We start from the raw sequence: 21,342 nt of genomic DNA, 5'->3' as shown, positions 1-21,342 counted from the left end.
CAATATTGCTTCTGTTTTATGTTTTGATTTTTTTGGCTGCAAGGCATGAAGGATCTTAGCACCCCCCTCCGACCAGGGATTCAGTAATTCTTAAGAGTGCAAAAGGAGTCTTGAAAAAAAAATGAATAAATTTTTTTAAATGAAAAAAAGGAGTCTGAAACCAGAAGTTTGAGAACTGCTGTCATAAGAGTCTGTTAGCTCAGGACCTTTGCACATGCTGTTCCCTTGGCCAGAAAGCCCCATGTCTGCTTTCTGCCCATTACTCCTCTCATTTCTTAGGTCTCAAACCGAAAAATCACCTCTCAGGGGAATGCCACTGAGTCTTTGTGTTAATATTTGCCTCCTCTTGCTGGCAGGAAGATCCCCTGGAGGAGGGCACAGCAACCCACTCCAGTATTCTTACCTGGAGAATCCCTAGGACAGAGGAGCCTGGTGGGCTACCATCCATGGGATCTCAAAGAGTTGAACACGACTGAAGTGACTGAGTACGCAGCCTGCAGCGGCTACAACAAATGCATATTTCTCTTACGGTTTTGGAGGACGGAAGTCTAAAATCGAAGTGTCCACAGGGCTGGTTCTTGCTGACGACTCTAGAGGAGAATCCATTCCCTCCACTTTCTGGGTTCGTGAGTCCCCATGTCCCTTGACTCACGGCCCCTTCCTTGCAGCAGTCAGACCTTAGCTTCCGCCCTCACCTCTCCTCTCACTCTGACCCTCCTGGGCTCCTTCTCTTAAGACCCCATGATGACACTGGGCCACGGGCCGCTCCCCGCTCCTTAACTGAATCCCATCTGCAGAGCCTTCACCCTGGAGGGGACATCCTCACACGACGCAGGATTAGGACAGGGACATCTGAGGGGACCACACCCCCCTGCCTCCAGTCCCCCCTTCCTGGCACTTTGGACTGTGGATGCCGGGGTGACTGTTTGTTTATCGTCTGTCTCCCTCACAGACAGGCCCTGTCCTCTGCCAGGCCGGGGCCACTTCTGCTCAAAAGGCACCTCCAGAGCCTGGCACGTGGCCTGGTATGCAGTGCACCCCTGGCACATGCTTAAGGAATGATCAAAATCAAGGTTCTCTGTGAAAACAGCAGCCAACAAGGCCTCCTCGGGTACATCCGAGCGGCAGCTGAAGCAGCTAGGCCGGGGTGGGTGGGGGTGGGGGGTGTCCAGAGTCTCCCATCCTGTCTGGTGGCCCGGGACACCTCCCCGGATGACTGCCTTCCCTTTGCCCCCTGGTCCTGCCTCTGTCCTTCTGCCGTCCACACCGATGACCAAGCAGAGCAGTGCTGTGTGGGCGCGAGCCACGGTCCACCTGCCCCAAGAGGACTGAAACCCCCTCCGCACTGAGATGCAGAGACGCAGAGCAGAGGGCGGGCAGCGGGTCCTGGGCGCTGGCACCAGCGGGAGGGCCTGCCTTGGTCCTGGCAGACCGTGTTGCTATGGCCACTGTCCAGTCGGTCGCCTCTCTCCAGGAACTCTCCCTGGCAGGGTTAGAGCAAAAAGTCCTTCCCTGGCAGCTCAGACGGTAAAGAATTTATCAGCAATGCAGGAGACCTGAGTTCGATCCCTGGGTTGGGAAGATCCCTGGAGAGGGAAAGGACTACCCACCCCAACCCCAGTATTCTTGCCTGGAGAATCCCATGGACAGAGGAGCCTGGCGGGCTATAGTCTATGGGGTCTCGAAGAGTCAGACACTTTCTTTTTTCTTTCCCTCACCCAAGGAGAGAGAAGCAGGGTCCAGAGGCCCTGAGGGCCAAAACACACCTGAAACAAGAGCTCAGGAGCACAGGAGACAAGGCAGCTACCAAGTCCTGGCAAAATCAGTGCACAGCGGGGAAGACAGGCGTGCGTTCACTCCCCGAAACTCTGTGCCACCCCCCAATCTGCACCCGCGACAGAGAATGAGGTCAATCTGTGCCCTGCACTTCCTCCAGGGCAAGGAGGTGCCCTGCCCATCAGACCAGACACAGGACCCTGCACCCCTGTCCTCAGCTTCTCCACCCGCCGTTCAGACTGAGGGGGCTTCAGGGAACCAGACCCTCTAAGAGGAAGCCGGACAGATCTGTGCTTGTCTACTTGATTCAAAGCCACCTGAATGTGGAGCTGAGAGGCAGGGACCCCCTGCCCACCCCTGCAAAAGAAGGAGAGAGAGAACCAGAGAATCTGTGCAGACAGGAAGTAGCATTGACTCAAGAGGCTTCGGGTGTGATTTAAACGCCCACACCTGGTCCCCAGTGAGACACGACTTCGCCTCTCACTCACTCTCAGAACAGGATTCGGCTTTGAATTTTTTTTCTGGGATGGGGGGAGGGGTGCTGGAGTCACCCTCCTTCTCCTGGCATCCCTCGGCCCTACCAGGCATGGGACACACCCACAAATCATGCCAGGATGTGAATGCAGGAGGGACCACATGTGAATTCTGTGGAGGGCCTGTGAGCCATGTCACCATGATGGGCATGAAAAATCCAGTAACCGGCAGTTAAGGTCACACTATCGTCATCAGGACCTCGGTGCCAGTCATCACATGGTCACCAAGGTGTCTCCCCTGAGCTTCAGGCTGGAAGCAGGCAGACCCGCCCGCCGTGGTGGCTGGAGTCAGGCTTTCCCTGGAGGAGAGAGAAGAGGCCAGTGGGGCAGGCACAGGGAAGATGGCATCAAGGCGTGGACGGGCACCGAGACAGAGACCCAGGCTGCCACAGCCCCACGAGGACCTCCCTTTCCTTAGGGCTTCCCGTGTGAGCAGCCCTCGGGAGGAAGTCCAGCCTTGAGGGCTGCTCTGAGGGTCTCTGTCCACGGAGCCCACGGAGAGGGGCCTTCTGACAGCAGCTGTGTTGCTGACCAGCAGCTGCCCCCTGAACCCCTGGGCCTTTTTCTTCCCTCATTACGGGAGGAAAACACAGGGTGGGGGTCCACGGGGCACTCACGGAGTCGTTTCTGGGGGCCAGGCCCACATGGAGCTGGGATGAGACATGGCTCTTCCCTCGAGGACTCACCTTCGGTCGGTACAAGGCAAGAGGGCCCCAGAGGCTGCAGGCGAGAGGCCGTGATTGAGGCTTGCAACCGGGCCTAGACAGGATGGCCAAGCCCGCATCTCTGTGCCAGCAAGGGGGCTCCAAGGAGGGGTGAGGCAGAACCCCAGCCCAGCGTTAGAAAGAACTGACAGGGACCTCCCTGGGGATCCAGGTTAAGACTCTGAGCTCCCACTGCAGGGAGTGCATGTTCGATCCCTGGTCGGGCAGCTAAGATTCCACATGCTGCACGGCACAGTCAAAATAAGTAAATAAAATAACTTTTTAAAATTTTATTTATTTACTTATTTATTTTTGGCTGTACTGGGTCTTGGTTGGCCAACCCAAGCCTTTTGTGCTGCGGGGGCCACTGTCCAGCTGCAGTGCACAGGCTTCTCACTGCGACGGCTTCTCCAGGTGCAGAGCGTGGGCTCCGGAGCGCCAGGCTTCAGTCGTTGTGGTGCACGGGCTTAGCTGCCCCGTGGGACGTGGGATCTTCCCAGACCAGGGATCGGACCCACATCTCCTGCATTGGCAGGCAGATTCCTAACCACTGCACCACCAGGGAAAACTCAAAATAAATAAATTTTTTAAAAAAATGTTTTTAAATAATAGAGATCTAGTCTCTCACCGGCGAGGAGGCCGGAAGCCTGAAACCCAGGTGTCACAGGGCTGGGCTCTGTCTGGAGGCTGGGGTGGTGGGTGGGGAGTCCTTGCCGTCTCTTCAGCCTCTGGTGTCACCAGGCATTCTTGGTGTTTCTCAGATTCCCTGCTGTCTCTAACCCCATTCACAACATGGCCATCCTCTCTGGGTGTCTCTGTGTCCTCACCACTTAAAAGGACATGAGTCATATGGACCCAGGAGGCTCTCATATCAAGATCCTTAACTAACTGCATCTGCAACAACCCTATTTTTAAATAAGGTCACAGCCACAGGCTCTGGATGGACATGGACTCGGGGGAATGCTGTTCAGCCCACCACAGACCCCTTGGGCAGGTAAACACCTGCGGACTCGCTCTCCTGTCTGCTGAGGCAGGAGTCTCCCTCCTGGAAAAGTCTCGATTTCCCACTCTGCTCACGTCCAAGGCTGTGGGAGGATTGTGGGGGGGGTGTCCCTTGGATGACCTCAGGCCCTGAAGAGTGAGTTCTGCCTGAAGCACGCCAAGCGTGTCTCAGGACTAGAAAGGTCCCCAGGGAAGTTCCCGGCGGCAACACACACCCTTACACAACCCCTCCCGGCCACCGCCCCGAAAGGACACAGACCGCTCCCGTCACTGTCCACCAGCCCTGGCTTGATGTAGCCACAGGCAGGAGCCCAGGGCGTTGTCATCAGGTTCGGAACTTTTTAGTCCTGGCGTTCCTACCACTCCTGGAGCTGTCCTCCAGCCCAGCGGCTCTGCGGTGCAGCTGGGGACTTGGAATAGACCTTGTACATCTTCCCCGTGACCCGGGGACCCGTGTCCCAGAGCATCTGTGTTTACAGTGGGACAGGGACTAAATGCTTGCTTCTGGCGGGAATTAACAGCGAGCTTATGATACTTAATAGAAACCAGACAGTACCCCACAGGGTCTCACCCAGAGTGGCGCCAGGCTTCCCAGTCCTTCGGGGAGGGAGAGTAGGGTAGGTGACCTGAAGCGGGGTCTGCCCACCCATGGGGGCCCCCGGGCAGAAATGAGTCACCGCCCTGCAGCTTCCAGAGTCTCCCCCACACCTTGTTGTCCAGAAAGTGAGGGCGAAACCCCGTTTGAGCCCTGCTCCTCTCTTCCAGAACTTACTTTCTGACTGGCCACTCTGTCATGTTAGGTTTTCTATGCTGACCAACAAATGACCACAAATTTAGCAAACTTGGCCCAGTAGTGGAGCTGAGCACGCTGGAGCTTAGCTCCCTGGAGCTTAGCTTGGGGTCAGCCAGGATGGGGGGCAGGGGCCACCTGAGATCCGGGCATCCCTCCCAAGCTCCATGGCTGCTGATGTTTCACTGCATCTATAAGATGGAGGCCCCGTTTTCTTGCTGGCTGCCAGCTGGGACCCTCAGCTCTGGAGGCAGGCAGCTCCTTTGCAGGTGGCCCTCACAGGCCCAGCCAGCGAGGGGACTCTCTCTGACTTCTGTAACTCCCTCCTAGACCTGCTGTTATGGACTGTGTGTCCCCACAAAATTCCTGTTGCCATCCTAACCTCCCCAGGTGACGGTATCAGGAGGTGGAGCCTTTGGGGTAACTAGGTCGTGAGGGTGGGATCGTGCCCTTACGAGAAGAGACGCTAGTATTGCCTGCTCCCTCTGCCCCCTACAAGCGAAGACACCGAGAAACACGACCATCTGCAGGCCAGACGCCAGATCTGTCGGTACCTTGGCCTTGGCCTTCCAGCCTCTGGAATGCTGAGACATGCGTCCATTGTTTAAGTCACCCAGTGTGGGGTCTTTATTGCCGTAGCCCATGCTAAGCCACTCCCTTTGGACTGTTGTGCTTTATTTGAGGGTTGGGGAGGGCTGCACCGGGTCTTAGTTGTGGCATGCAAGATCTGTTAACATCTCCCTGACCAGGGATCACCCAGGCACCCTGCACTGGGAGTGTGGAGTCTCAGCCACTGGACCACCAGTGTGTGCGTGCTAAGTCACTTCAGTCACGTCCATCCAACTCTTTATGACCCCATGGACCATAGGCCCCCAGTCTCTTCAGTCCACGAGATTCTCCAGGTGCGGGTACTGGAGTGTGTGGCCATACCCTCCTCCAGGGCATCTTCCCAACCCAGGGGTCGAAGGTGAGTTCTTTACCAGTAGTGCCACCTGGGAATCCCACTGGACCACCAGCGTAGTCCCTTATTTGGTTTTTATTGCAATGAAACTCACATAACATAAAATTAACCATCTTAAAGGGAACAATTCAGCGGCATCTTCCCTGGTGGCTCAGATGGTAAAGCGTCTGCCTACAATGCGGGAGACCCAGGTTCAATCCCTGGGTCAGGAAGATCTCCCGGAGAAGGAAATGGCACCCCACTCCAGTCCTCTTGCCTGGAGAAGCCCATGGAGGGAGGAGCCTGGTGGGCTGCAGTCCGTGGGGTCGCAAAGAGTCGGACACGACTGAGCGACTTCACTGTCACTTTCAGCTCATTCGCAGTACTGTGCAAACCATTGCCTCTGTCTGGTTCAACAGAGTGTTTATCACCCAGATAAGCCACACCTGAATCTGCGAGGCCCACCCAGAACGCTCTTCCTTATGATGAACCCAAAGATAACTGAGTAGCAAGTAAGTCACAAGGATGGCATCCATCAGGCGCACACTGAGGAGGAGGGGGTTTTACAGGACACGCTCACCACAGACTGGAGACCACGGGGACCATCTCAGAACTCTGATGACAAGGACCAGCCCTGAGGGTCTGAGGGTCTGTCTCCCCCTCTTCTCCAAACTGGTACCCACTTGAACGCCTCACCCCACAACACGGGCATCCAGGGCCTGAGCCACAGGCAGATGACCCTGGGGTGTGTGCTCAGTCAGGTGCCAGGGACTCGTGTCCCTCCGTGGCCTCGGTTTGCTCAGCTGTAAAGCTACCCGGTAAATTAACTAGGGCCAGTCGAGCATCTGCCCAACGCTGCCAGTGCACTCAGCACTTTCAACACACTCTCAGTGCTCACATCTGCCACTTCCTGGCACAGAGCGGGTGCCCAGGAAACGCGAGCGGCCATTTACCTCCTTTCCTTCTGTCCTGTTCCTTCTCCTCTCCCAGCTTTGGGGCTCTTTCTGAGGCCCCACGAGGAGGTCTCGGAACTCCCGATGGACAAAGGGAATCCTGACTTTTCTCCTCCTCCTTCCTGTAGGCCTTGCCCAGGACGCTGGGCCCCCAGCGATGCTCTGTCCTCACCTGTGTGCCTATCCCCACTTCACACCCGACAGGATCAGCCAGCAGTGAAGGCACTAAACACCCCTGCCCAAGAGGGCTCCCCCCACCCACTCTCCACCAGAGTCCAGACAGTGAGACCAGGGGCCAGACCATTTCCAGATGCTTCCCCCCCAAAATCGGCATGGTTGGCAGAGGGGTCCGCCTGCTCTAACAGCTCTTCCCCCCTCTCCCATGGGAGGCAGACTTCCCTGCAGCGGTTGCTCCTCTCCAGACTGGCTTTCCATCAGATAACCATCCTCCCAGGGCAGACGGAAGTAGGTGATAGGATCTGACCTGTGGGTGGCTGTTGGGTCGGAGGCTCTTCCCTGGGCGCTGAGAGCCGCCGGGAGGCCTTGGCGGGAGAGACTGGAGAACAAGATCTCTGATTGTTCTCCCTGGCCTGACTGCACCCCACTCTCCCCTCGCTCAGCGCCCTGGTATATGGAATCGTCCTGGCAACGGTTTTGCATTAACTGTCTTGGTTGACTGGCTGTTTGGGTTCGGCTCTTCCAAGAAAGCACAGGCAATGTGGCTCAGATTAAGCAGGAATTCCTCGGCCTCAAAGCCTGGAGCTTGGCTCTGAGCAGAAGGGACCCCAGCCTCTTGTCTGACGGTCCTGGCTGCCTGGGCCGGGGGTCAATTTAGAGGAGTGTCCTCATTTCTGAAAGGCGGTGCTGAGTGTCTCAGGGCAGCAGGCTTGGGGTCAGGGACAACGCCTGAGGTCAGTGGTCTGCAATCTATACGTGCCTGGAGGGTTTCCTTGACTTTCAAGGGTCTTCCTGGTGAGCATCATGGACAGAGGCATCAGTGAGCCAGGGCTTCAGAGCCAGGCTCTGCCCTCAGCTGTCAGGAGATACAGCTGGGCAGCCCTCATCCAGAGGGTGGTCCCCTGCCTCCAGACCCCGGCACACTGGCCAGCCTCCAGGAACTGTCCTGGGCTTGCACCAGCGTGTCCACCTTCAAACCCCACCCAGGGTTTTGAGCAGATCTCTCCTCCCCAGGCCAGCTTGCCACCCTTGCCCTGGCAGCAGACGAAAGAGTCTCCGAAGGGAACAGGGTGCAGTGGGGCGGGACGAGCCGTGAGGAGCTGCCGTGCCCAGTCAGTGGACACTGTGTCTCGGACACATGCCCAGCCCAAGGCTCCAGCGGCCCAAGACCCAAAACGTTCCAGAGCACAGTTCACGGCAAAGACAAAAGCCCAGCGTGAGAGCTGTGGTCCAGGGTCTAGCAAGGGCCTGGGGTTGCAAAGGGACAGCTCTGGCACAAAAGGACACAGGCTGGTGTCCTGACTGTGTTTTCTTAGATTCCATGCTTGCCTGTGTGGCACCGTTAATCTCAGGGCCAACCTGCCAGCCACAGCTATTTACATCTGCCCTGAACCCAGAGCCCGCATCGTGAACCCCTCCACTTCCAACCCTCCCACCATGCCAGTGTCGACCCCCTCCCCCTGCCGAAGTCACCCAGGCCAGGGACCAGACAAAGAGGGTCAGCCCCTCTGCAGAACACACTCACCCATCTGGGGCTGTCCCCTCACCCTGCCTTTGCCCGGGAAGCCCCAGCCAAGGCTGTGATCTCAGCTTCCCTGGCTTCTTTCCTCCTCCTGGGCCAACTCTGGTGCTTCCCCAGGTGGCCCAGCATGGCATGGCATGCCCCTTCTCTCTTGGGAAATGTAAGCAGTAAAAATATTATTTTATGGAACTCCTCTGGCAGTCCAGTGGTTCAGACTCCATGTTTCCACTGCAGGGGGCATGGGTTCCATCCTTATCAGGGAAGATAGGATCCCACAGGCCAGCGCAGCACGGCCAAAAATAAATAAATGAATAAAAGTTCTCTGAATGGCATTGGCCTCTGTGTGTTATCACCCAGTCCACTCACCTCCATGAATGAAAATCCCATGGGCACAATCTCAGACGGTGGGTTCGCAGCCTGGACCTCTGGATCTAATTGCAGGTCCTAGATGTCCACAACCGGACAGAAGTCCGAAGAAAGGACAACCTACAGGTGGTTTCTGGAGCCAAGTTGAGGTTGGGAAGAACTCCCTGACCTTCAGAAGCACCAGGAACCCCAGAGGTGCCGTAGTCCCCGAGACTCTGAGGAGCAGAGTGTGCCCACAGGGGCCAGACACAAGCCCCAGTGTGTTAGACAGTGCATCTCCACCCAGCACCAGCCTGCGACCCCCACATCTCATACAAGAAGCCCCAAGACCCTCTTCCCGGAACCTGGAGCCCCTCCACCTGACAGCCCGCTCTTCAGGGCATGTCTTGCTCAGAACTGTGCCCCCCTTCCAGGCGGTATTGGCCCCACAAGGCCCTCAGTGACCCCCTGAGCCTGAAGAGCCAGTCCAGGGCCACACACAGCTCAGTGCAATTGAGTAATGAGGTGTGTGGACTCGAAGCCACCTCCTGTGGTACCTGTCTGCATGGGTCCATCCCGGAGCTGGACTCTCTGACGGCAAGGCCTGCACACGCTGGCCCCTCGGAGGCCCAGGGAGCCCACGTCCCCCTCCTCCCTCTCCCCACAGGGGCGGTGTGACCCAAAACCTCCTTTCCCTCTAGATGTCAGGACCCTCCTTGCGTCTTAGATGTGGACAGAGCAGGCAGGAGGGATGGGTGAGTGACCGTGGGCATCGTGGCAGGCACACGCCTCCAGCCAGTCCCAGCGTGGGCCAGAGTGGTCAGACTTGCCCCAGGAAGTCCGTCGGGAGCCAGCCCTGCCCATCCTGGGATCCTCGGAGGGGACGTGTCCCATTCACAGCGACAGCAGGTCTGGAGCCCGGCCAGGGCTGTTCAGTCTCTTTCTTCAGGATGACACAGTTGCTTCTTTCTCTCTGATGTGAAAGTCTCTGCTTCCGGCCGAGACAGAGTAACAGGGGCTGAATTTACCCTTCTGCCTGAAACCAGTGAAAAATGGGACAAAACCCTGCAAAACTGTACTTTTCAGACATTGGACAGCAGGCAGCACCAGACAGTGTAGCTGAGAGACAGGAGACAGGCAGGTGAGTCCCTCACTCACCCCAGCTTGCTGCCCGAGGGACAGGGAGAGGAACCTAGGCCGGCCAGGCGACTCCTGGGAATGGAGAGCTGGGCTGAGCACTCAGGGACCAGGCGACTAGAGAAGAGAGATCTGCAGAGGGCCCCGTCTCAGCTGAGGGCTGCGGGTGCAGGTAGGGGACAGATGGCTGGGGACAGGGCACCTTCCCGACAGCAGAGCCAGGGCTGTGCAGCCACCACCACGCCCATTAGGTGTGCACCCGCAGGCCCCGCCCCAGTCTCTGAGCCCCTAGAAACCATTGATCTGTTTCCTGTCTCTGTGTATGGCCTTGCTGTTCTGGAAACTTCCTACGCATGCAGTCATAAGATATGTGACCCTTTGTGACTTCTTTCACTGAGTTTTTTCCCAGTGTGCTAATGTTGGTTTGCCGCTACTTCATCCTTTTTTATGGGTGAATAGTGTTCCATCTTATGGATGGACCATGGCTTGTTTATTCTTTCACTCATTAAGGGACACGAGTTGATTGTACCCTTTGGCTCTTGAGAAGTGAGCAGCCATGAACACTGGTGTACAAAGTTTTCTTTGGACACTTGTTTTCCACTCCTCTGTGTCCACGGAGGTCTTGTCCCACAGGCACAGTTCCCTTACCCAGCCCTCCATCTCCTGACCTCCCCTGCCTGTCGCCTACTCGAGGCACCTGCTGCCCCCGCCCCTGTGCTTTTCCTGTTACTTTGGAAGGTGGTCCTGCTCCTCAGGGAACATAAGGTAGACATGCAGGAAAGAGAGAAAGCGACTTCAGAGCCAGAGAGCCCCGGGGAGGAGCACAAGGGGCCCCACGGATGGCAGGAGGATGAAAGTCAAGCTGCCAGCACTTAGAACCTCCCTGGTGGTTCAGAGGTTAAGACTCCGTGTGCCCAAGACAGGGGGCCCGGGTTCATTCCCTGGTCAGGGAACTAGATCCCACATGCCCCAACTAAGAGTTCACAGGCACAACTAAAGAGCCAATGCAGCCAAATAGGTAAATATTTTTTTAAAAAAGAAAAACAGTTGCCAGAACTGAGGGGCTCCTCCCCTCATCTAGAATTAGGACACACGACAGAAAAGGATTTTGGGGTCAATGGGAAGGCTGGATCTGGATCTCCAGCCTGATACAGGGGCCATTCAGGCCCTCAGGGTCTGCTCAGGGTCGCCAGTGCCTATAAGGCTCAGAGTGGAGAACGCTGTCCTCACCCCGCTGGAACCCATACCAACCACAGCTAGAAGGACTTGGGGGGAAAGCACCCCCAAGTTTGAAGCAGCCACCTCCCCAGACGTCTCCAAGCCCATCCTGGACACCCAGGACTGTGAAGAGCCCCCAGCCCCACCCCACCCCCATCTCCTTCTCCGCTGGGAGGAACAGGAAGAGGGTAATTGAATCAGCATTGCTCACTCCATCTGGAACATTCCAACACAGAAAACCCACTGAACAGCTGGGGAAGCAATTGAAGGGCTTTAATTAAAGGCCAGTGACTCTCCCATGGAGCCCCACCCCCACACACAGCCAGGAGGACCCCCACGGCTGCCCTCAGTGCCTTCCAAGGCCCAACTGGGCACCTGGTGTTGGGAGCTGGCCCTTCGGCCTGGTCTCCATGGGCAGGTTGAGCAGAGCAAGCCTGTCTTTTCTCCTCACTGCTTCCAGACTGCCTACTGAGTGGGGCCTGGCCCCCAAACCAGACAAGCTAGGGCCCCCGCCAGCTCTACATCCAGGAGGCTTTGGGAAGGAGAAGGGGGTCACATGGCAGGCTCATGAAAGGAACTCCAAGAACCTCTTGGGAGAAATGAGCCAGCTGAGAGTTCAGCTGCAGGGCCTACTGCTGCCTCCCTCTCAGTTGACACCTGCAGGGAACAGCATCCCCAGCAGGGGGAACAGCACGTGCAAAGGCTCTGAGGCAGGCAAGGTCCTGGAGGGTGGGAGGAACCGACGGAGAGAAACCTCAAGGCTAGCTAGTGGAGGACAGAGACCAGGCGGAGGGACGCACCTCAGGGGGCCTTAACAGCTGCAGTCAGGCATCTGGTCTTCATTCTAGAAACAAGAGGGTGGGGAGAAGATTGGAGGGTTTTAAAATCATAGCATCCGGGTTACTCTGAAGATGCCCCTCTGGCTGCCGTGTGTGCAGAGTGCTCATTGCAGGAAAATAGAAGAGATGCCCCCAGAGCCATCCACTCAGGAGGTGGCGAAAGTCTGCACAAGGGTAGGTCCCAGGGGAAGAAGAAACATGCAAGGTCCAGGCCGGCCACAGGGCCAGCGGTCAGGGCTGTCCTGCCTCCCCTCCTGCCCCGTGCCGGCCTGAACTGGGGACTGGGGAGTGGGGCAGAGCTCGCCACCCAGCAGGATTCCAAAGAAGGGTGTCACCCCTCCTCACTGTTGTGGCAAGCCAGCCCTCCCCCACACCCAGATCAGGAGTCTGAGTCTTGGGGGAGGGAGCTGAGGGCACATCCACATCCAGCCACGTCTGCCACCATGTTTCCACCAGCCCCGGCCCAGCCTGGCCATCTGACACGGACCCAAGGCCTGGGCCAGGGTGTGCCGGGCCTGGGCCTAAGGGACCCTGGAGATCACAGTCAGGACAGCCGGTGGGCACCTGGCGGACAGCACTATGGCCAGAGGCAGGTGACAATCATTACTGAGGGGGCCCTGGGTTTCTGGGGAAAGACAGATGGACTGGGCACCCCAGCCTGCCCCAGTCTGGCCTAGCCTGGTTAAGAGCTGAGCTGGCAGCTGGGCTGCAGCTGGGCATTCTTCCTTACCCATCCTCAGGGGAGGAAGTTGGATAAACACCACAGAAGTGGGGCCCAGAGGGCCGGGGGGAGTGGGCGTGCCCTGCAGAGTCTGGTGGGCGGGGCCTGTGACGGCCAGAGCCTGGGGGGTGATGCAGGGCTGTGCAGGGAGCTGCCTGGAGGCTGTCAGAAGAACCACTCTGCACACAGGAGTCCCCCATACCCACTGTCCAGAGAGTCCACCAGGCTTCCAGGAGCAGGTGTCCACTGGGCATAGGGACACAGAGTGAGCTGGCATCGCAGGTGCAGCCTGGAGAGCCGCACAGACCCATCTCAGGTGGGCAAGCTGGGGCCTCCACGTCCCCACCTGGAACAGGGGACGGCCCAGCTCGGCCTCCCAGGGCCAAGAAGAGAGCCCGAGGGTGGTCTCCAGAATCACCAGGGCGGAGCTATGTGTCACCGAGAGGGCCCCAAACCTCTCTGAGCCTAAGTTGCTCGCTTGTGACAGGCAGCCAAGCTCACTGCCCACCTCAAGGGATAGATAAGGATCGGGTTTCTGTCCACTCCTGGCATGAATGGTCCCGGGTCACGTTAGCCGGTATGATTATCCCCAACCCCAGAGGGTCTGACCTGGTGGCTCAGATGGTCAAGAATCTGCTTGCAATGCAGGAAACCCAGGTTCAACCCCTGGGTCGGGAAGATCCCCTGGAGAAGGGAATGGCAACTAATTCCAATATTCTTGCCTGGAGAAGCCTATGGTCAGAGGAGCCTGGTGGGCTGCAGTCTATGGGGTCCCAAAGAGTCAGACACGATTGAGCAACTTTCACTTTCCACTTCAACCTCCAGGAGGTGGCACCTCCAGCCCCACCCTCCAACCCTCAAGGGCTCCTAGAAGAACACAGATGCCAACTTTATTTTGTAAATATTTATCTCCACCCAGCGTGTGCCCAAGGTCTGCTCCGGCCGGGTGATGGGCATAAATTAAGGCCACTGAGCGTCCCCAGAGAGGGTGTGGGCCCCGGCCCCGTCAGTCCCAGCCGAAGTCCTGGCCAGTCATCTGGTAGAACTTGCGGTTGAAGGGCCGGTAGAAGGCCTGCAGGCGCTGGACCACGGCCTCAGGCACGCGTGGGTGGGGCCGGCCCTTGGACTTGCCCAGGCAGCGTGGCCGGCCGCTGCCCTGCGCCTTCTTGAGGCAGGGGAAGCCCTTGGTGGCATTGAAGTAGAAGTGCTTGTCCGTGACGACCCGCTTGAGGCCCAGGAAGTCCTGCACACGGCCCAGCTCCCCAGCAGGGTCACTGACCAGGCGCTCGCCGCTAACGAAGAGGAAACGGGACAGCGGGAAGTAGCGCAGCCAGTTGTCCAGGTGCTGTGCGTACAGGCCGATGCGCACGGCGCTCCAGGCCGTGTCCACGGGGCCCAGGCCGCGGCGGAAGGCAAGGGCACCGAAGCTGGGCAGGCCCGGAGTCTTGGAGAGGGTCTGCGCATAGTCAGAGATGGCCCGGGTCACGGGGTTCCGCACGACCACAATCAGCTTCGTGGCCGGGGACATGCTGTGGATGCGGCGTGGGGCCTCCCGCGTCACAAAGTAGCTGGGGGTCTTCTCCAGGGTGATCTGCCCATCCAGGGTGCGGGGCATCAGGCTCCTGCGGGACGGATTGTGGAGAGGGGGAGTGAGCGGGTGCTGGCCCTCCTCCCGTACTAGATCTGCCCCAGGGCCAGGACTAACCTCCCCTGACAGGGGAGCCCCAAACCCACAAGGTAGCTGAGCCTCCCCCTCGCCCACCCTGCCAGGCCCACCCATGGTTAAGTGGCTGGGTGGGCAGCCTGAGGTGTGGGCCATGAGGGTGCTCAGCCTCGGCACAGGCTGGAAGTGGGGCCCATCCTGCAAGGCTGCTCACACCCTCACAGGGCTCCACTGCACCCCAACCCTGACACAGGTGCCTCTCACCCAAGACCCGGAGCCCATGAGGCCCCTAGGCCTACCACCCACAAGGCTCCACTTGCCCCCCCACCCCCGCAGGCCCCTGCACTGTAATTACCCCAGTCACACTCTCATTAAGTGGCTCATGGCGTCCCCTGAATTAGGTCATTAGTTATTGACCAGTGTCCCCAGCAAAGGGCATCCCGCCTTCCTCTCCGTCACTCCCCCGCATCACCCCTCCCTGCCTCTGAAGGCAGCCCTGCTAATTCTCCCCAACCCACTCCCCACCCCCCAGAAAGGTGAAAGCCACAGCCCAGCCCAGGACACTGCAGAAGTTAGTGAGGTGGCCTGAGGACCCATCTCAGCCGCCAGGGCTGTCCAGACCCGCCTGGGAACCCAGTGTGCAGGGCTGCATGCAGCCTTCTCAGCAGTCCCCTCTCTCTGGCCCAGGGCTGGAGGGCACTGGTCCTATCCCAGGGCGGGTGACAGTGCCCTGACCACCCCAACCATGGAGAAGCCCCTCCTAGCACCCGACCCTGGCAGCGTCCTGAGGCCACCCTGCCAACCAGGTAGAGCTGGGTGGGGTGGGGCAGGGTGCAGCGGCGGGGCCAGCTGAGCAAACAGCTCCGAGGGAGGGCAGGGAACTAGGTCAACAGAGACAGAGGCTGGGACCTGCGCTCCAGAGGGGGGTGTCTCTGCCCGCTTCTCTGACAGAGCTGCCCCGCCCCCGCGGACAGCCCCTGGGACTGCCCCACCCCCAGGAGGGTGACACACAGGACAGAACTGAGGTCTCAACCAGCCTAGTGACCCCCAGACTCGGCCCTGGGGAGGCAGTCTCCTCTTCCGCTCTGCTGGGAAGTTGGGGTGCCAGCTTGGAGGATGCTGATGTCAGGACTGGAGAATGTCACATGGGGGTCCCGGGGGTCCTGCCACTCCCCCAACACCCCCGTTTGGCTTGGGGGAGTGGAGTAAGCAGTGTGGTCAGCCAGCTATGGGAGCTGCCCCCATCCCTTGAAATAAAGCCCTGGGCAGAGCCAATCTACAGAAGTCTTGGAGGACAATTCTGCTCCCCAACGTCCTGGGAGTGAGTTGGGACTCCTTCCACATGAGTCACTGCCCCATCTATAGACAGGCACACTGAGGTTCAGAGACGGAGCAGGAAGTGCTGGGGAGGGCATGGGCCCCCACCCCACCCCTGTGCTGCAGCTGCTGGGAGGTGGTGTCAGCCTGGAATATAGGTGGGGACTGCGGGGTGAGTTCAAAGAGACCGGGGATGGGGACAAGGCCCAGGGCCGAGTCCAGGGCTGCAGCCTGGGATGGCCAGCTCAGGGAACCCCCCTTCCAAGAAGGAGGCCAGAAGGAGGGGTGTCCCCCACACTGGACCTCGATGCTGAGACCCACGGACAGAAGCCAGTGCCCACAGACCCCAGCAGAAATCAGCACCCCCCACAGGGAGGGAACCAGCCCTGACTGCTCCAGGACCCTCCTCACTGCCTGATACCCCTTCCCATCCCCTTCCTCCCCAGGTGCCTGGTGACCCCAGGAGCACCCTCTCTCGGTCCCCAGACAGGCCACCGGGATTCTGAGCAGCCCCACCCCCTCACACCTGGGGGAAGGGGTTGCAAGGAAGCCTGGGAGACTGAGGGGGGCCTTAGAGCCCATTGCTGCTTTCTCTCCAAGGAAGGGGGAGGTGCCCCACCGTGGAAGGGGGATGGGATGGGGTGGGGTGCCCACTCTTGCCACACAGCAGCTTGGAGAGCTAAGCTCTTTGGGATCAATGACTTGCCCCCCGCCCCAGGCCTCAGAAGCCTGTCTCCCAGGCAGGCGGGCAGGAAGGAGGGTGGGGATGGGGACTCCTGGGGGGCGGGAGAGAAGGAGGAGAGGATGAGAGGGGCAGGACTCTGACCCCCCAAGGCCAACATCTGCCGGGCTGCTCCGAGGACACGTGCTCCCTGCTCATCTGGTCTGCATTTCCCTGCGGCTTCCATCCAGCCCGGGTAACTCCCCGCCTCTGTCTCTGCCTCAGGATGCCCCTCCGCCTTGGGGGGCCATCCATGCCCCCCTCAGCTCCCCCTCTGCCCTGGACCCCTCTCTGTCTCAGCCTCCCTCCACCTAGGCGCCCCACTCCATGTCTCACACCTCACCTGGGCCCCATCCCGCGGGCCCTGGGACTCATCAGGAACCAGCTAGGGTTCCCATGTGGAACAAGACAGTGCCAGGAGCCAAGGGGGTTCCCGGACCTGCACCCTTCCTGGTCTGTCTGCTTTTCCAAAATGCCACAGTCAGAGTACAGCCCCCACTTGCCCCCAGACAGGGCACTCCCACTGAACCGAGATTTTGGGCTGTTTGCTTGGCCCCAGCCTCTGCCAGACAGAAGGTGATCGGTGAGTCGGTGAATGGATGAACAAGTGCTGTGTGAGACACTTGAGGGCTCCATTCCCCAAGGAGGAGGACCCTCAAGAGCCTGAGCGAGGAGATGAGGCCCAGTGAGGGGGACTGGTTTGGTCAAGGTCAGCTTTGAGCAGCCCAGGACGCCTGCCGAGGCCAAGGGAAGGGCCCGAGACACTTCCTGGTCACAGCCAAGGAGGAACGGATGTCCCCAAAACTCAACCAGGGTACTAACCACTCCTCTGCTCACTGCTCCAAACCACCGCCCAGAAGGAGCCCTGGACGCTAGGCCCAGGGTCCTGAGAGCAGACCTGACCGGGGGTTGGGCATCCTCTTTGCAGCTAGGGAGACAGAGGCAGGAGTGGGATTTCAGAGGTTCAATGCAGCCACACGGCTGGCTGGAAGGACAGTCAGGTTCAGGGACACAGGTGTCTGTAAGCAACACCAAGCCCAGCTGTGCACGTGTCGGCACGTCCCTTGGAGGGCACGTGGACACATACCCTCCAGAAGCTCAGGCCTGCACCAGCGGTGAGAGGTCAGCGCTAGCCAGCCCCAAGGGACAGCTCTGGATTAAAGGGGCAGGAGGGACCGGACCGACCCTCTGCATGCTCGGTGCCCCCCACGCCCCCACAGAGGCTGGGCAGAGGAAGGACTCTTCCTCCACCATGTAAACAGACCAGAATCCCCCCCGCAACTCTCATCTCGGGCCTCAGGGATGCCAGGGCCCCAAGAACCCCTCCCCAGAGCTGAAGACCTGACCCGGAGTCTGGGTCCAGCTGGCTTCCACTCAGGCCCTTTAGGCTCCCCAGACCAGTCACTCAAAGCTGAAGCGTGTGCCCAGGGAGGGCCCATCTGGATGGGGGTCTCAAGATTCCCCATCTCTTTGAGAATGCTTTTAGGTCTAAACCCAGCTCTAGATGCCCCTGCAGCCCCTCCCTCGTTAGCTGATCAGGGGTGAGCTCTGAGGTTTGCACTTCGGTTACCAGTGTGTCCTCCTCCACCTTCCCCTCCCCCACCTTCCCCTCCCCCTCCTCCCTCCCCTCCCTCGGCTTCCTCCCATGCACAGAAGTGGTAAATGAAGGATGTTCTGGGATGCCAGAGCACTATCAGAGCAGGCAGTGGTCTCTCCGTAGGCACCGAGAATGCAGGGATTCAGACACTCGGGTCCAAGGATGGACCCACCTCCCCCATCACCACACAACTTCCCAGACCCCTAAAGGCAGCCGCCCTTCAGAGTTCAGGAGCCAGACCCCCAGTTCTCAATGGGAATCCTGCAAATCCTTGAGTGATTCTGATGCAAAAAGCAAAGACGAAAAGGGGCTGGAGGCAGGGTGGAATCTGGGTGCGGAAAGCCATGGCGGTCAAGAGTCTGGGTCCTGCCAGCCCCAGTCGCCAGGTTCACCAGGGGGCTGTGGGCAGGGTCCTCGCTGGCCCTCAGGGGCTAGGCCTGGGCTTGGCGGTGAAGTGGGTGCCGCAGGGAGTGGGGTGGCTCACTCTCCATCTGTAAGCTCTCATTTTCCCCGAAGGAAGGTATAGGGCACTGAGGAGGACCTGTGCACAACGGATAGAGGCAGCAGGCAGGGCCTCACGCTCACTCTTCCCTGCGAACCTCTGCAGGGAGGGGCCAGTGTTTGATCAGCCACCAGGACAGGCTACTTCAGCGGGGGCTGGTGCCCCTCTCATTCCTCCACACCCCAAAGGCCATATCGAGTGGGAGTGAGGGCGGCTACAGAGCCCCATGACATGAAGTTGGGGTCCCAGTTCCCATCCCTGGACACTGACTCAAAGGCATCCTCCTCTTTTGTAAAGACCAGACTTTCTCCAGACTCCCAGGACTGCGGAGAAGGATTCCTCTTTTGAGGATCAGGGGTCTTGGGGTGGGAATGGGGTGACAGATACTTCTAGGAGCCTGAAAGGAACCGGGAGGCCCTTCCCTAAGGTAACTGACCAGAGTTCAGACAGGCTTTCCTTCCCAGTGAGGCGGCAGAGAGGGGCGACTGAGCACGAAGCATTTCCAAAGCGCCTCGGACCCCAATGGCTCGAAACTACTTCTCAGCCGGAATCACACTCTAGCCCCCTAACCAAGGCTTTCCCTGGAGTTTTCAAAGCTTCTGGGAGCCCACGGCCACCCATCTTCTTTTCCATAAAATCCGCTGCAGGAAGTCAAATCTCAACCCGCACGCAGGTTGGTCTCAGCCCCAGAAGATACCCGGAGTCCTCGCCCCGCCGCGTCCCCAGCGAGGCCCCGGGAGCGCACCACGCCGTTTCCCGAAGGCACCCGCCAGGAAACCGATGGGGCCGATGGGCCCGGGCGCTCACCGGTACCAGGAGAGGCCGCGCTCGTAGCACCTGTCGAAGAAGTGGGGCTCCGAGCCGAGCGCGCGGATGTCGGGGTGCAGCCGCAGGAACTCCAGCAGGGCGCGCGTGCCGCCCTTCTTCACGCCTACGATGAGGGCCTGCGGGAAGCGCCGCCGGCCCGAACCACTGGCCACTGGCAGACCCGGCGCCCCGGGGCTGCGGGATGCGCGGGGCGGCTCGGCGCGCGCAGGGGCCGGCGCAGGGACCCGGCCGGCCGACGGGCAGCGTCCGGGGAGGGAGCAGAGGCAGTAGGCGCCGAGAACCAGCGCGGCGAACAGCAAAGGCGCACGGGACGCCCGAAGCGCGGCCCCGGGCCCAACCGCGGTGGCCTGGCTGCCCCCAGCCCCGCCGGCCAGGCCGCCGCTACCTGCCATGGGGCCGCACCGCGCCCAGGCCTGCGAGCGCGGGCTGCAGGAGGGCGCACATTCCCGCCAGCGCCGCGCGCAGCTCGCCGGCGCCCGGCTTCTGCTCTGCGCCCCACTGCCGGGTCTTCTGCGAGTGGGGCGGGACCAGTGCGAGGGCGGGAGGCCCCGCCCCGCCCAGAGGCCCCGCCCTGCCTAGACCACTGCTCATCCCCGGACGCGCCGGCACCCACGGGCGCCACGGCGCCACTCGGAGCCTCAGAGACTAGCCTGACACGCCCTCTCAGAGACCCCAGGTCCCAGCCCGCTAGGGATGCGGCGGCGGCGGCCGCAGGACGGTGACAGGACTGCGCTGCTGTCCAAAGGACCCGATCCTAGAGGGCCGATCGCCGCCCCAGGCAGCGCGGCAGGTGCGCGGGCGGAGCGATTGGATCAAAGTGGCTCGCGGATCCGTTCCTGGTGCTCAGAGGGACTCCGGGAAGGTGGGAAGTCTGCGGCGAGAACCAGGCGCACCTTGCTGACAATCGTTTTGCTATTGCCCTGCGCCAGGGTCACGGACAGGGCGGTTGGAGAGGACTAGCCAAGTTGATTACCAAAGTCTGGGAGACATGCTCAGGGGAGACAGGCCAAGCGAAATTCAGACCTCAGTCTCCTGAGCCTTTCCACCTGTCTGTATGTGCAGCCTAGTCCCCCGGTGTCCCCCTGGGATGTCAGTGACCCATCTCTGACGCTGGTGACATGGCTGTATTGGAGATGTAAAGGATTCAGGAGACCTACCTGTGCTGGGGAAACCAGAAGGAGCAGGTGTTCTTTGAGAGAGCTTCCTCTGAGGGGCAGGGAGACTCAGGACCCATCCCAGTAGAGACCTGCTGGGCACTGGACACTCAGGGAGTTTTCTGATCCCCCAGGCTCACTGAGGCCCTAGCACAGCGCAAGGAAGACCAGCCAGGAGAGGGCGAGTCAGCCCCAGGGACAGACAGAATGGAACCCGTGTCCTCCCTTTGCCTGTTCTCCAGCTTTCCTGGCCTCAGGGCTGGCGCAGGTGGGCATGAACTCCTCGAAGAGGCCAGGCTTCCCTCAGCCAGTGCCCAGAGACCAACACCCCAGCTTCTGCTGGTTAATGGGCCGCTCCTGGGCCTAATGGTATCCAGACCTAAGAGCACCCTGGAGCACTTCTCCTGGGGCAGGGGCCTCCACGACCCACCTGCAGAGCCAAGAGGTGAAAACCACTGACCAGGGCCCCAGCCCAGTTCCCAGATGCCATACCTGCACCTGCTTGTCAAGGCAAGACCCAGTCAGGAGCCCTGTGGGCGGAGTGTTGGCACAGCACCATCTCAGGCGCATGCCAGCACATGCAGGGTCACAGGAAGTTCTTCTTCTGGTCTAGCTTAAAACAGGATTTGTTCCAGACAGTCTGGCTCTCATTAGAGCTGCCTGCTCCACCTGCAGCACCCACCCACAACCTCAGCAACCACTTCTCAGGGCTCCAAACTCCAGCTTTAAACCCTGGTGGCCCCTCTGTCTCCCAGCCCCAGCACCAGCATTGGCTAGGCATTGGCTGTACTCCCTCCTGGGAATGCCTTTCCCTTAGTCCCTGCCTTCAACACACACACACACACACACACACACACACACACACACCTGCTTGGAGATTTTCCAGGAAGAATTCACCAAGAA

At 59.6% G+C, this 21,342-nt stretch overlaps 1 protein-coding gene across 2 annotated transcripts; it reads right to left on the bottom strand.

Annotated features, from left to right (window-relative positions):
• Nucleotides 1-13,536: 13,536 nt before the first annotated feature.
• Nucleotides 13,537-19,808, bottom strand: HS3ST6 (heparan sulfate-glucosamine 3-sulfotransferase 6). 2 transcript variants are annotated; one of them, XM_088833303.1, is made up of 2 exons: nt 19,295-19,808; nt 13,537-14,279 (listed from the first exon to the last, which is right to left on the bottom strand). In XM_088833303.1, exons 1-2 carry the CDS (start codon nt 19,675-19,677, stop codon nt 13,664-13,666), a joined length of 999 nt encoding a protein of 332 aa, XP_088689429.1. In that variant the 5' UTR covers nt 19,678-19,808; the 3' UTR covers nt 13,537-13,663. The 2 variants fall into 2 exon arrangements, with proteins under 2 accessions (XP_088689429.1, XP_055265142.2); XM_055409167.2 differs by having other exon boundaries at nt 19,265-19,807.
• Between the last annotated feature and the right edge of the window lie 1,534 nt (nt 19,809-21,342).

Source organism: Moschus berezovskii, chromosome 27, assembly GCF_049115385.1.
Source record: "Moschus berezovskii isolate FMDL1 chromosome 27, NW_MosBer_1.0, whole genome shotgun sequence".
NCBI lineage: Eukaryota > Metazoa > Chordata > Mammalia > Artiodactyla > Moschidae > Moschus > Moschus berezovskii.
This window is presented reverse-complemented; position numbering and strand designations above follow the sequence as displayed.

What these genes read in the sequence shown, in the direction of transcription:
- HS3ST6 (XM_055409167.2), bottom strand. Translation starts at nt 19,677, where the DNA reads ATGGCAGGTAGCGGCGGCCTGGCCGGCGGGGCTGGGGGCAGCCAGGCC. An exon ending in CGCGGCCTCTCCTGGTACCG is followed by an intron (nt 14,280 to 19,264) that starts GTGAGCGCCCGG and finishes TCCGTCCCGCAG; the next exon opens with GAGCCTGATGCCCCGCACCC.